Genomic DNA, 15463 nt, shown 5'->3' on the forward strand with positions numbered 1-15463 from the left:
TACTTTGGTAAAGTAGCCAACCTAGGTAGCTGTACAATTAAAACTCTTCCTAACCTAAACTGCTCAGATGCAATTAGGCAGAGAGAATCAAAGTCAAATCTCAAGCTAGTTGTACCAACTCTTTACTACTAAATAAAGGTCCAACTCCATCGCCATTGTAAACCTATAAATTAAATAACATCCATGAAGTTTAATTACTTGGGTCCAAACAGTAAATTACATGCTATAATTCTCACAAATTTGATCAAATTAGGACCACAAAAATTTGTCTGGGCCCTCAAAGCTCCATTAATTGAGGACCTAAAAAAACAGACAAGGAATACATAGAGTAATTAAGAACCATTAAATGGTAGCTGACAAAAAGAGATGCTCACAAGTTAAAGAGATGCTCACAAGTTCTTGATACAAAGAACCGAACCCATGGATTCATGTGCATATTAAAAATTAGCATTGGATTCTTCGAAGGTGTATCCTGTGTTTGTCTTACCTTCAATCTTAAACTGTGGAAACCATTTTGTTCTCCCTCTCCTCTCAAACCTACTCCACTGAAAGACTAATGTTGGGCTTGGATCCAACGTACCTATTTTACTATTTAACCCCACATTTGGGACTGGGTGGAGGTATAGATTTGTTTGGGCTTCTTCTCATTGTTGGGCTACTCATTCTTATTTGTGTCACTTCACCACATCTTTTGTAGTTTTTCTTTCAAAACTAACGGTAAAAGTAACTCTGTGTTAGACTTTTGACCATTTTAAAATTTTTGTAGTTTAGTCTAAAATGTAAAAAAAAAAAATATAGATTAAGATGATAGAAGCATAAGACAACAAGATATATATTTTCACAAAAAGTTACTTTTCTAATTAGTTGATGTAAAACAAAAAAGGCTTCTTGGTCATTATATATTAAGATTAATATTATGTCATTTGTTCTCTTAAACAAAGCTAAGTGTTTGAGTTTAGAATCAAAAGATATACTTAATTATCTCAACCTACCTAGTCGCCGTATGGTTACCCTAATAGCTTGATCAAGCTAGTTTCACGATACATCCATTAATTAATCAAACTGTAATGAAATCATAGTTTGACTTGTAGTCAAAAAATATAATATATGAAAAGATATAAGTTATATTTTTAATCTTATCACATAGAAATTCATAAACGTCATTATAAGTTTTATTAAAATGAACCCATGTATCTTTCTCCTTCTTTCTTTCTTTTAGAAATAAACACTTCATATTACGTTTAGGCGAACATAAAATGAATTTCTATTCCCCTAAAATTAACTCATATTATATTTTTTTTCTCTTTTAGATGCATAGCCTTCTAAAAAAATTCTCATTGATATTTGGATGGATAACCCTCAAAACACACTATATATATATATATATATTTACATGGATACCTACAGAAGTTAACTAGCTGTTTTTAAATTTTAAACAATTTTAATATAAAAATGTGAAGATATCATTATTCTAATTTTTACATATTTCTTTTAGTTAAGAGTAGTCTTGTCTTTTCAATTATTATATTTATTAAAAGGTATACAGAGAAAGGGTAGCAGTGTTTTATTTTCTATTAATTATTCACACTATGAATGCCAACCATCAGGTTTTAATTTTCGGCCGCCCATGACACTGACATTCCTCATACCTAAGAACATTAATATAAAAGATAATAATGTCCTCCATTAGATTAATTAACAAGATAAGTATGCCAAGCACAATAAGCCATTTTGATAAGCTTCCAAGTCATGCATGCAATAAGCATGCATGCAATTGGCATCAGAAGAGTCAAAGCTAACAAGTAGTCAAGGTCCACCAAACTATAGTTCGAGTTCACGCGTTTGGAAACTAAATTATGAGGATAATTTTCAAAAATAGGAAGAGAAGAATCACACCAAACATTCATATCAACCAAGTTTAATGCATCACAATTAAAACAAAAACAAAAATTATTTCTCCTTTGGATCAAACTCAGGGAGCTGTGACATCCTCACCAAGCTGTTCTTCTCCCTCACCCCAAAACTACTCTTACAAGATAGAAACCCAAATCCAAGCCACCCATCTCTCTTCCTCCCCCCTCTCTTCACACTCTTGGTGCACTCCACCATGGCAGCGAAGAACGGATCATCCTCCTGGTCCCTCTTGCCGCCGCCTCTCCTCTGCGGCGGCTGGAACGGGCACGGCGGCAGCGGAACATACAACCCATGGCTCAAAGCCCTTGGTGTCTCAGAGGAGACAGGTGGAGGTGGAAGCGTAGGGCTACTCTCTTCTACGTGAGGGGTGACCTTGGATATGCCTGGCTGATTCTCCCATGAGAAGGGAACTCTTCCTCCCAAGGAGATGGACTTTTGGTGATTCATCCTTCGGATTCTTTTCTCTTTACTTCCCCCAACTTGGCTGGTGTTAGGAGGAGAGGTTTAAGGAATTAGAAGAGGAGAAGAAGGTCTCAAGCATGCTCTGTAACGGTTCTCGGCAGTTATTTTGAGAAGTGGGAAACCCAAAGAGTGGAAGGCTAAAGGTTGGAACTTTGAGAGTCTATTAGTCAACCAAACACCCCTTAATAGAGTTCAATAATTTCAATGCTAATTATGATATTTTAAGAAAAATTCACCGGCAATTCTATAAACAAAAAAAAAGACCTAAAGATATTAGGCGTGGACGCGACGTTTGCTTTGTATTAGCGTGGTCGTCATTTATGGATTAGAGGAATATTAAGGAAACTTCGTGGTTGATATTTGATACTACATCTGTTAAAAGAGGAGTCTTAGTGGGAAAAAGTTGCATAGAACTATTGACTGAGATTAAAGGGTCTTTTTTGCATCTATACCCCCTTTTATAAAAGCTACTTATCTATTCGTATACCACTTTTAAAAGCTTTTACTTACTTTTACGTAGCTATATGTTAAACTCGAAATATTTAATAGATAAAATAATGAAATTTCTTTACTTGAGAACAATGCTCACAAAAGGGGGATTGAAATTTAATTATTGGTTAATTTTCATAGGTAGATAGGCCAAAACAAGAGTTTATATTAGATATTCTTGTACACCTTAGTTGCTTTTAGGGTGTACTAATTCATAGTGTATTTAAGTCATGCATGCAGGGGTCATAATAAAAGCAAAATTACCTAAATATCAACTTTAGAGGGCCCTACACATAAAATAAGAGATCTAGAAGGGGATAAATGCAAACAAGAAACCCACAGATTTGGACTCGTCAAATCTAGAGCTTGACTCAAGGAATTAATGAGATTTGCCTTCTAATTGGGCAGTCAAACTTGCTTTCTTTCTTAGTTTTACGAATATTAGCACTCATCGTCATCTAATTAAGGTGATGTTTAATATGTGGAAGAAACACTTGGTCAGCAAAGAAACAGAGAGTCTTAACATCAAGTAAAGGAGAAGGATATTTGAGAAAGGAATAAGATTCCAAGAGCAATCTTTGAATTGTCATATGGTAACTATATAATATATATACTACTACGCGTCTACGTGTGGAATTCTGGTTCATTATTTTATAAATAAAGTATCGAGCAACACCCTAAGCGATAGCTTTATTTATAATATAATTGGAACATAAGGTGAGAAAAATCCCTTTATTAATTTTTTTTTAAAAAAAAGAGCTTAATTTTCTAGGTGGTCTTGATGCCGGGTAGCAATTTTTGCCGGGAATGACTTTTAAACATGTTTAGATTTTAAAATAATATAGTTTGTTTCATAAATGAGTTGATTACTTAATTATTAAATATCAATTTATTTTAATTTTAATTTTAATTTATAACTAATTTATTAGTTAAATAATTTGTGTAATATGATAACTATTTATGATCCGTATAATTTATTTAATAAATATAAGTATTCTCGTAGTTGTGATCTTCGAGGATTCATAGAAAGGAGCCCAACCCACTGTTAGATATATATATTTCGGCCCAAGTATCATCACATACTAACCAAGATCTAAAAGGCCGAGTTCCACCCAATCACGGAGAAACACGTCGCCGCTCCAAATCTGTGTATCGCCACAGCCGCAAACCGAACCAATCTAGGGTTTGGTTTAGGGCTTCACTATATAAACAACCAGATGGCTCGTTTCTCTTTCCGGTGTTTCAAATCTTCCTGCCTTACTCCAATTTTTTGATTGATTTAGATCCTTAAGGGTTTATTTGGGAGCTGGATTCCGATATGTTCAACTATCGCTTCTCAAATCGATAGCTTGGGCTCTCCGAAGTGCTCCCGATAACGATGCGAGGCGTTTAAAGCCCTAATCTATAAGATCAAAATAATGGGTTTTTGGGTTACGCTCGCCTCTAAATTTTCTCTCGTTTTCCTCCCAAAATTTGGATTTTGGTTACTTTGTTTCGTTGAGCATTGAGTCATGGCGGTGATGACAGATCTCATTTCTCGATGCTGATGTTATTTGAATTTAGTGACCAATTCCTGATGACCTTATTTGTGCGTGTCTGAGCCAAAGTTTGTATCCTAAAGTTCGGATCTTTATCGTTTTCTCGGCTAATTTTTCTATTGAAGTTGTGTTTGGAACACTGGGGTTGTGATTTATGGTGCTGTGATTATAAAAAGTCATTCCTCGGTCAGAGTTCTTTTGAACATGGCATGATAGACTCTTGATACACCCATAGAATATGAGCACCATTGAATTTTATCTGTTTTAATGTATTGCTTCTTGTATAAAGTTTTTTGGTTTTGTTTTATTTATAACTTGGGGAGATGATACTTGGGTTTATGCTCGAGTATGGTATCTTCTTACCGTATATTATTGGTGCGATGATTATAAAATCATTCCTCGTTCTGATTGCTAATGCCATTGGCATGACAGACTCCTTTACACCCATAGAATATGAGCACCAAATGAATACTTCTCAGGAGTAAAAAGATCTTATTCTGAATCGAATCTATTGTTTTTCTTTGGGTTAATGACTATGTTTTAGGTTTATTGACTTTTTCCAGATTTTTCGCAGTTTTCTTCTATCAGCATACAGATATGTTATTCTTGTATTTATACTACATTTGCTTCTTCTTTATATATACTTTTGCGTGGTGCTTTCATATTATGACCAATAATAGTTTGTTGTTCTGTTATGATACAGTTTCTTCATGTTAGATTCATATCTTTTTTTACTGAATCATATTTATGTTATTAACTCTTGTTTTGATTATAATAGTTTGTTGTTCTGTATGCCTATGTATGTTCTTTCATAGTTATGTAATTAACTCTTTGCTACTGCTGTGACATCCATGAATCGACTCCAGCAAAGCAAGCTTATGCTGTTGGATTTCCTCCAGAAAATTATAATGATATCAGAGGTTGATGTTTTTATTCTACATCTTTTTAGATTGAAGTAGTTTAAGTTATTGTTGTATGAATTTGAAGATGATGAGATATTCTACTTTACTGATTGCCCCTTTTCTTTGTATGGTAACTTTTTTCTATCAATAATGGAAGACGATGCTTTTTTATCTTTCTACAACTTAGGATGTTGAAAATTTATGGTAAGTTAGTGGATAATTTAGGTTTATGATTGAGTATGGTATCTTCTTTGCTGTATATGATTCATGAGATGATCATAAAATCATTCATTCCTCGTTCTGAATGCTAATGACATTGGCATGACAGATTCCTTTACACCCATCGAATATGAGCACCAAAAACTCCTAAGATGTTCAAGTGGGGCAGGCAAGTGAGTAGAGAGATGGTTTGGGGAGGCCTCAACCCACTGCCAATTGAGCTTCAATCCTTTGTAAATCAGGATAGCAGGGGTTCCTTTGTAAACCGATGTGTAAGTCTAGCTGATTAATGAGCTCCTTTCAATCAAAAGAAAAAAAAAGTCCTAAGATGTAAGAATATTTTACTCGTACTCGAGTTTATTGGCTTTCCTGGGGTTAATAGCAATATTTTTGGCTCAGTGAATTCTTTTCCTGTTGTATACTACTGTGATCTGTTGATATGACCAGTAATAGTTTGCTGTTCTGCCATGAATGAACTCATGATGCAGTTTCTTTATATTTAGCTTTGTTTGTTTTGAATTTTTAGATCTCTCTTGAACTGATTCAGAACTTCTAATTTGATTCAGTAACTAAATATTTTTTTATCTTTTTCATATCTAACTTAGTTAACTCTTCAAAAATTAAGACTAAAAATAGCTTTAAAACAAACAAGGCCTTAAAGTTTGTTTGTGTAATGGACTTGAATTTCTTTATTATCTAGGTCTTCTAATTTGTAAACATAGCAAATCTTTATACTGGAAGAAAGTTATTTGATTCTTTAAACCTAGAGAAGTGGCCAGCATGGCACAATTCAACAATTCTCTGTTTCTGCTTAAGATTGAAGGCTACGTTCACATGTATAGAATAAGAAAACTTTTAATCTCGAATAAGCTTTGTCATAGTAGTATAACAAGTAAATATTCACTCAATATTAGTTTATTAATATTTAATTTTCTTTTATCTTTTTTTAATATTTTTTTTCTATTTGCTGATTACTAATATATATTTGAAAAGAATATCACTTTGATTAACTATTATTTCAATTACACTCTCTATCATCTGTCTTATTTCATCCACATTCATTACGAAATGTATTTTAATCATTTGTCAAATCCTAATTTTAATTTTGTCACATAAAATATAATTATACACATCATTTTCATTTACAGAGAAGTAGTGCTATATACACAAAAGACTGGTTTGCAAGCATCCACAAATGAGCTCTTTTCAGTAGTCAAGGAATTAGGCAATTTGCACCTGTCCTGACCTCAAAATCCATTTGGTTTGCCTCAAACTTTGCCATGAGGACATAGAAGAGGAGAGTTGCAACTTGCCCCTGTGATCTTAACTATCGCCATTGACAAAGAGGTTTGTCTTAGACACACCCATTAACCACTGAATACTTGATGCAATGGAATTTTACTGACCACTGAATGCCTGATGCAATGTAAACATGTGATGAGTTCAACTGGGAAAGGGCAGTGGACATGTGGCAGTACAAGAACCTCATTGAAACCTTTAACAGTTGGTGGGTTGGGGACAAATTTGGATGGGTTATGATATTGTTTGGGATTGGAATCTTATCTCATGGTCTCTTTGTTTGAGTACCCACTAACCTTTTCTTTTTCATTTTTTTTGTGTGGAGATGTAACAACTCTCAGAAACACATAAGTTCTGTGGGCCATGAGTGCGAACCCCTTTCTTAGGATTTACAATTAATCTTCCACTCCTTTGTACATAGAGCAGCCATGGACAGAGGTGCAGAATTTTCGGCAGCCCATGGAGTTCTGATGGCACACCCTATGTTGGACATTCTATTGTAACATATACCACTTTCTCCTCTATAAAAAAAAAAAAAAAGGATGTCTCCCTCGTTGTAAGTCACACCAATTTCTGTGTACTTAAGCCATAATAATACAAGAGTGTCATAGCAATTCCTGCACATCTTATTTTCTCTTACCTTCCCATAGTCGCACTCTAATCGGTGAAGGATAGTATTTAGTATTCTTGGCAATAGTTAATGGCAAAGTTGGACCAAACTAAAGGGAGCATAAGAGCTCACGAATAGGAGTATAATATTAAGAGTATATCCATCAACTTCCCATAGTTTTCATCCACTTCGCTACGAGACATAACTATCAACGCATATCCCTCATTGCATATTCTCATCTCAATCACAGACTACGAACCACAACTCTAAGTTGGCGGAGCTCCCACTGTCTGTCCCCTTTTCCTCCCTATACTACTACAATATAAATATACATATATATATATATATGCACGCATAACACCCAAACTTTTAACGTCCATAAAAATAAAAACTAAACTAAACAAAAGGTTGAGATCTTTCCGGAGAATTATAGCAAAATGGATGTCAACAATAAAAAGGTGGTGATAATCACCGGCTGCGCCAAGGGCGGCATCGGCTACGAGTACTGCAAGGCCTTCGCCGCCCTCGGTTGCCACGTCATCGCTACCGACCTCTCCGACCGCCTCCCCGAACTCTCCTCTCTCTCCGTAGACTCCATCGAGCCGCTTGCCCTCGACGTCACGTCGGACGACTGCGTCGCATCCGCCACGTCCCAAATTCTCTCGTCGCACGGCCGCATCGACGTCCTCGTGAACAACGCCGGCGTCGGCAGTACCGGCCCGCTAGCCGAGATGGGCCTGGACGACATCCGTTGGGCCTTTGAAGTGAACACGCTCGGCCAGCTTAGGATGATCCAAGCCGTGGCTCCCCATATGGCGGCGCGCCGAGCGGGACGTGTAGTCAATATAGGCAGCGTAGTGGGCCGGGCAGCGACTCCTTGGGCCGGATCGTACTGCGCTACGAAGGCGGCCGCCCACGCCGCCACGGACGCGCTGCGGCTCGAGCTGAAGCCGTTCGGCGTGCACGTGATCAAGGTGTTGCCCGGGGCGGTCCGGTCCAATATCGGCCGGTCCAACTCGGACCGGATCGGCGGGAAGGAGTGGCGTCTCTACAAGGGGTTCGAGAAGGCGATCGAGGAGAGGGCACGTGCGTCGCAGGTGGGGAAGCCGATGGATGCGGGACTCTTCGCGCGCCACGTGGCGAAGAGGGTGATGAGCCCCAGGCCGCCAAGGGAGATCGCGTTCGGGCACATGACGGCGCTGTTTGCTGTGCTGGCGTGGTCGCCGCTTCCGGTTCGGGATTGGTTCTTCGCGAAGAGGTTTGGTTTGGATAAGAAATTATGAGGTTTGCGGAGGGTGTTAAATGAATATTTCCATGCCACTCAGCAATCAGCATAAGGTTTTTTTGTGGTTTGAGCCCTGTAGTTTTCATATATTTGATAACTGCACCCTTCATTTGAGTTAGTCTTCTTCCTCCCTTGCTTTTCCACCACCCCAAAAAAGGGTGTGATTCTAGTTTGGCTGATATGGATTATGGAGTCATATGTTGAAGAAATTCACACCAATCTCTCTTCTCGTCTCTGAGAAGAATGGGGAAAGAATCAGATTGCTTTTGCTGGTAAAAGTTTCTAGCTATTAAACTGATTGGATTGGATTCCTTTCTTCTTCTTTGTCTCCTTTGTGCTCTGGTGAAAGGTTCACTTTTCCTGCCTCTTGGGTTTTTTTTTTTCTCCACCTGTAGAATAACAGGTCAAATCTTATAAAGTTCCTAATCTATCTAGGTGGTGAGTGTTGGAAAATATGCTTAAATCTGGATTTCTTCTTTTCTTTCTGTTTTATTCTTAAGATTATGCTACTGAGGAAAACCACTTCGTTGTAGAGTTTGACCAACAATTTGCTCTAATCTTTAGAAGAAAGCTATATGAAACTTGCAAAACTAAAAATATTGTCACAAAAGCTTATTCAGTTGGTAGTTTTATTTGTTGTTATTTTCATACAACATAAGAAACTTTGATTATCAATATTGGTTCCAAAGTTTTGTTGTTGGCTATTTGTCTTTGTTAGAAGGTTTGCTTCAAAATTCTCCCTCGAAACAGGAGGTCTTACTTATGTGGTCTCTTTGATCATTAGTAAGAATTTTTTTCTGGTTATTAATACCATTAGTTTGTCTTCTAAACTCTAGCACAGGGCCATTTGATATTATGCTTTTGAAAGAAACTGCATCTATGGATCCAAGTATAATATGAAAAATTAAGTCTATGTGCATTATCTTTGACATGATTTCTCGATATTTGGCTAGAAAGAAAAGGTAAGGATCTAAAATTTTTGCTCATATTCTTCTCTCATTTAGATCTAAACTATACACGAAACCAAGCTGACCATGATGTTCAAATGCAACCAATTTCATATGCTGTAGATTTTTTTTTATATTTAGTCTGTCACTCAAATGAGATAAATAAAAGCAACGGGAACATGACATTTAGGATGTCCCAAATGCTCAACCTTGTTGACAGTATAATCCTGTACATATATCCATTATAGATGACCAATTCAACTCCTCCAGGACACTCTACCATTCTTTAGCTCAAAGAGTAAAGAAAGACTTTTGTGGGAACTCGTCATACTTACATAATGCAATTCACTAAATTAACCTATGCCATTTTGAAGACACTGGCAGTTGTAAAAGTATGTAGAACTGTAAGTAAAATTCCATGTGAACATCAAAAATATCTTATAAAAGAATTGTAGGCCTGAAAGAATGAAGCATCTGACAGGCTGGGAATAGAGCTATCTACACCTCTACAGTGAGAAACTTTAACTTAAAGCATCCCAGAAGAGGGATTACAACTTTCTGGGATGGAGCATCAAGCTATGCAGCCTTCCCTCACCAAAGAGATCCGGCGATATTTGCATGGTCCTTCGTATTATCAGCTACGAGTATCCTTTCTGTTCTTATTCAATCTGCTCGCCGATCAGGTCGAGACCAACCAGCAAGAACGAGATCCCTTGGAAGAGAAGGAAATAGAAGTGTATGCCCTGGGCGGAGAGCAAGCTTCGAGCAGCTGCCGTTAGGAGAAGGAATGCGAGTGCTAATTCCTTCCTGTAGATTCTGTTATGCTTCTTCATGGTTTGCTTCTTGGGGCGTGATTCTTCCTTTGCCATGGAGTCTAGGTTAGGTGCAGAACCACTCTTTTGTTGCTTAGGCTCTTTCTCGCTTAAGGAATATAGATCACCTTCAGAAGAACGGCCCGATTTCTTGGTGACAACCCACTCGTAGGCACTGCCAAGCTGAAACAGGCCCGAGATCATGGCATTGAACTTTGTCACAGACATGGTGTTCTCGAAGAGAAGATAGGGAACAATGAATGGGAAGGATCTCAGAGCTGGGAGAATGTTAAGGAAGGACATGGTGGCAGGAATGTAGCACACCACCCAAGCTGGAAGCTCGGCTTCCGGGACAAACATCGTCATAGGGAGGATGATGCAGAAAAGGGTGAAGGAGTAGAAAGGAAGGATGAGCTTACGGAGGAGGAAGAAAAGGAAAATCAAATTGAACTTCTTCCAGAAACCAATCTGCAAAATATGCAGAACATAGTATGCATTAGAATTTAGAACAAAGGGAGTTGATTTACATTTTGAAAAGAGTAATGCGATAATAAATTAAAACCATCTCTGCCATTTTGCCAAATTGCACTGATTTTAGTTGTCAAGCAAAAAGGATTTTCACAAAAAGGCAGATAAGCACATTGTAACACACAGGTTCTAGGATGTGGAATCTAAAAAATGTGGGTTAAGGATAGGATAATTGTAAAAGTGTACATCAACTTGCTCTTTGACTAGGATATAAAATCCATAATTAGTTTAACTTAGCGATACTTAATTATATAAAGTTTATAATTAGTTAATGTAACTATTTTATTTTATTAGCTTTTATATTGTGTCATTTCTTTTGACGTTAGATGCCAGATTTCATTCGGTTGACCTAACAAATTGAGTCGTTAGCTACCTTACAAATATTAAAATGAACTACAATATGCTGCATTGTATGAAGACTATTTCCAGTTATGATCTAAGTTTCTATCCAGAGATAAGAACATCGTTAGCATCGAGATGAGAAAAGAAGCTGCAGGTTTTTACCTTTGATCTGATTATGTCTGGCAAGCAGAGCCTAAACAACTGCATTGGACCTGAATGCCATCGATGCTGTTGCTTCACGTAGGTCTCATATGACTCCGGTAATTCGCATTGGCACTGTCAGATACAACGAAAAATGGCAATTTAATTCCACATATTCCATCAATACACTGAAGTACCCTGCTAATTTGAAAGTGTTTGTATACCTCTACATCATTGAGAAAGACAAACTTCCATCCTTTGAGATGAGCTCGGACGGCAATGTCCATGTCCTCCACAGTGGTTCTATCCATCCAACCTCCTGAATCCTCTAGTGCCCTAATCCTCCAGACTCCTGCCGTCCCGTTGAATCCAAAGAAGTTAATGAACACACTATTCACCTGCTGCTCCACCTCGAAGTGGAAGCACAGATTAATGTTCTGCAGCCGGGTGAGCAAGTTCTCGTCCTTGTTCACAAAGGACCATCTTGCTTGCACAAGTCCAACCTCCTCATTGCCCTGAAATTTCCACAAAAATCTCAATGTCATTATAATCTAATTCTAAACTCGACAGCCACCGTAAAATTAATTCATATTATGAAAATTTCAAACAAACAAACCTTGAAATGTGGCACAGTTCTCTTCAAGAAGTCGGGCATTGGCTGGAAATCTGCGTCAAAGATTGCAACAAATTCGTAGTCCTTGACATAGCTACAAGTCATAGCTGACTTGAGGTTCCCTGCCTTGTATCCCTCGCGCAATACGCGGTGCCGGTACACAATCCGGGCTCCGTTCTGCTGCCATTTCTCCACTTCCTCCTTGATCAACGCTTGCGTCGTTGGGTCACTGGAGTCATCCAGCACCTGCACCAAGAAGTTGGACCTCGGCCAGTCCAGATTACAAACAGCTGCGATGGATTGCTGGTAAACCTGCAAGATGCCGAAGTTTGGATAAGAACTCGCAATTACAATTCAAAAAATCCAATCTTTTGATCATACCCAAGCTTACCTCTCTCTCATTGCACATGGGTATTTGGACTAAGACCATGGGGAAATGCTCTCCGCCTGATTCGGGGTCGGCGGTGGCATTGGCTACCTTGGCCACAGGCTTAATCCCCTTGAATCGAATCCAGAAGCAACCAAGGCAAAGGATTAACCGGTCAGCGCTCTGGACGAGGAAGAGGACGACACAAGCATTTGCTAAGAACTGGAGCGGAGGAGCGATGTACTCGGCCCTGACCTGAACCCAACCGGAATAGATAGATTCGAAGATGCCGTGAACTCCAAAGGAAGGGAGCACGAAGATTTGGAGGTCAGGAGTGGTGAGATGCCATCCCTTAAAGTAAGCAGCGACCTCGAAGCCAAGGAGCAAAACGGAGAGGAAAAGAAACGCCTTGATAAAGGAGTAGAAGCGAGTCCTTAGCACAGGGCTCTCCTCCGGCGAGGAAGAGACGTCGGAGTCCGTCCTTCCGGAGGCGACGCGTCGGCGGACGGCGGCGGCGAGGCCGAAGGTGGCGGAAGCGAGGTTGGTGAGGCAACCGGCGGCACGGTGGGCCTTCAGGAGCAAGACCCACGTGATTTGCTTCGCGTTCTTCCCCCTTCCTCCCTTCCTTGTTCTTGCTGGGATCTCATTTCCCTCTCCGGCGACGTAGTCCTCGTCGTCCGGCGAAGAGATCTCGGCGATCGACCAGTTTGGGTTCTCCATCTTGACGATGACCGGTGTGCCGCGGTGGGTGTCCTTGCCCCACCAGTCGAACAATGGCGCCATTAGTCCACAGCAGGGGAGATCAAAATCCAAGCTCTCTCCAACCAAGATGTTGCCTTTCTTCCACAAATGCCTAGGAGCCCACGAATCCCAGATGGGTCTTGAAGCTTTTCTCGAATGGATTCAGAATCTACGAGCAATGCCGGGTCCTTCAGGGACAAAAGGAAGAATAATCCATAACCAGAACACCAAGACGTCGCCTCTCCTCCACCAAGGGGTTATAACCCACGATTCCTTGATGGGTTTCTAGGATTTCGGTAAAAAAGGATTTAGAATCTACGAGCAGTTCCGAGGTCTTTAGGGAAGAAGCTTAGGGGAAGAAGAGGCCGAAACGACAAAGAAATAGGCCTGTCCTTGTCTCATCGCAGCTCCCCCATGGATTACAGCTTTAGAGATGAACCGCTCGCAATAATAAGAAGGGGAACGCACGACAAAGACCCATAGCCCACAAGGAATAAGAACAGCTCAACACGTCTCGCGATCTAGAAGAGAGAAGGAAATTCTTTTTAAAACAAAAAAGAAGAAAGAGAAAGTTCCCTTCTTTATTATTTATCTCTACCTTATGATTACTGCTGAGACTCGTAGAGAAGCTTGGATCCTTGATCAGAAGTAATTAATCACCTGACACTTAAAAAAAGAACAAAAAATTTCCAGCTGGAGATGGGGATGAGGATGGAATAGAGTAGATTCCTTCGCACAACAATGGTTGGATATCTTTTTACTATTACGCGGCTTGGAATACAGATCAATGGGTTTGAACAAGAAAGGTCACGTTTCGGTGGGAATTCTATGGATTATTTCTTTTCTTATTGGGTGAAAGGTTGCTTCTTTCTTCCTTCCTCGCTCACCATCCTCTTCTTTTAAAAGGAAAAAAAAACATTTTACAACTCACCACCTCTATATCAATATTATTGCAGAAACATCCTCGTTTTAAAAATATATCCTTTCGAATATGTGCCCTTCTTCTCCTCTATATGTTCTCATCGTGGACCACATGAATGCATTGTTTTTAAGACAGAATATTCAGTTAATATTCCTTAAAACTCAGTGTGATAATTAATTAACTTTTTCTTCTTCAATGGAGGAGGCTTTTCGCATATTTTTCAAATGTAGGCAGTAAAGTGCAAAAGTTCCAGGAGAAAAGCACGAGGGTATATAAGACAAGCGACGGACCATATGTCTTATTACTCGTACGTCCAGCTGTCAAGATAAGGTCACCCTTCGGGTGTCGGCGCCTGCGATTCGAGAAGCGTGCCACGTCATCTTAGGCAGGTAAGGTCGTAAAACTTGGTCCAGATTTGAAGTGCGGTCGAGGACGCGAGGAGACTTTCGTTTCTTTTTCTTTCGGTAGATAGAAAATCGAATCGTATCCATGGCGTAATTTTCGTTTTCCGTTGGCAATTAAGACCGAGTCATAATTGGGAAACGGGATTAATCAGTTAATCTTGTTGGGAAACGCGATTTCCCCTAACACGAACAGCGAATCCTTTTGTATGGTTGAAGAATAATAAGGGTAATCCATGGCTAATGTTATCATGTTCTAGAGGAAGCTGCTCTTATTTATAGTTTTTGTGTTTGATTGCAATGCTAAACATAGGATGTGTAATTATAAATAACTAGGGAGAGTAAATGAGTTTAGTTGTTAAAATGTGAATAAAGAAGGGGATTCAGACCAAATCCTTTTACACTTTCTGTCTCGATAGATATTAGATTAGTAGAATATAAGATTATTTAGATCATCTTAGAATCTCTTAGTGATGTTCGTAGTTCCAAGTATACACAACTATAGATTGAATATCAGATATATTCATATTTATTTTATGAACCTGTAAGAATTTATGATATTATGCTAATAATTTATTAGCGAGATCAATCTAGTACCAATTTTTTTTTAACCAATTTCTTATCTTTTAGGCTCAACCATGGCAAAATGGTTCTCAAACAAAAGATTATAAGTTTAAATATTTGGGAGGACAAATTATACTTATTGTTGGTCTCTCTTACGAGAAGGTTGATTTAATTATTCAGCCTAAATAAAAAGGAATGGTCTCACTGTCTGGCTTATAATTTAAGTACATTTAAATTATAAAAAATGTTTTCGGTTTTTGGTCTAATGTACCCTTAGCGGACGTCTTGAAATGAGAATAGACTTCCTAAATAAAAACTAAAAAGGAAAATGATTAAGAAGTGGATAGGGGTGTAAACCAGCCCACCC

General features: G+C 38.7%; 2 protein-coding genes and 4 non-coding genes across 6 annotated transcripts; 5 read left to right on the forward strand and 1 right to left on the reverse strand.

Annotated features, from left to right (window-relative positions):
• Positions 1-4377: 4377 nt before the first annotated feature.
• On the forward strand, positions 4378-4470 carry LOC140764113 (small nucleolar RNA snoR126). Its single transcript, XR_012104987.1, has one exon. It is a non-coding gene; the product is annotated as a small nucleolar RNA snoR126 (small nucleolar RNA).
• Positions 4471-4556: 86 nt separating this feature from the next.
• Positions 4557-4651, forward strand: LOC140764103 (small nucleolar RNA snoR8a). The gene has a single exon (XR_012104978.1). It is a non-coding gene; the product is annotated as a small nucleolar RNA snoR8a (small nucleolar RNA).
• A 123-nt stretch (positions 4652-4774) lies between these two features.
• On the forward strand, positions 4775-4866 carry LOC140764101 (small nucleolar RNA snoR8a). The gene has a single exon (XR_012104976.1). It is a non-coding gene; the product is annotated as a small nucleolar RNA snoR8a (small nucleolar RNA).
• A 702-nt stretch (positions 4867-5568) lies between these two features.
• Positions 5569-5664, forward strand: LOC140764104 (small nucleolar RNA snoR8a). Its single transcript, XR_012104979.1, has one exon. It is a non-coding gene; the product is annotated as a small nucleolar RNA snoR8a (small nucleolar RNA).
• Positions 5665-7606: 1942 nt separating this feature from the next.
• Positions 7607-14642, forward strand: LOC140762897 (short-chain dehydrogenase ptmH-like). The gene is made up of 2 exons (XM_073100874.1): positions 7607-8990; positions 14336-14642. Exon 1 carries the CDS (start codon positions 7871-7873, stop codon positions 8714-8716), a length of 846 nt encoding a protein of 281 aa, XP_072956975.1. The 5' UTR covers positions 7607-7870; the 3' UTR covers positions 8717-8990; positions 14336-14642.
• On the reverse strand, positions 10104-14024 carry LOC140762896 (probable xyloglucan glycosyltransferase 9). Its single transcript, XM_073100873.1, has 6 exons — positions 13808-14024; positions 12493-13730; positions 12105-12413; positions 11713-12003; positions 11510-11623; positions 10104-10945 (listed from the first exon to the last, which is right to left on the reverse strand). Exons 2-6 carry the CDS (start codon positions 13249-13251, stop codon positions 10325-10327), a joined length of 2094 nt encoding a protein of 697 aa, XP_072956974.1. The 5' UTR covers positions 13252-13730; positions 13808-14024; the 3' UTR covers positions 10104-10324.
• Positions 14643-15463: the final 821 nt, after the last annotated feature.

This window comes from Typha angustifolia, chromosome 7 (genome assembly GCF_048772165.1).
Source record: "Typha angustifolia cultivar Huaian chromosome 7, ASM4877216v1, whole genome shotgun sequence".
Classification (NCBI taxonomy): Eukaryota; Viridiplantae; Streptophyta; class Magnoliopsida; order Poales; family Typhaceae; genus Typha; species Typha angustifolia.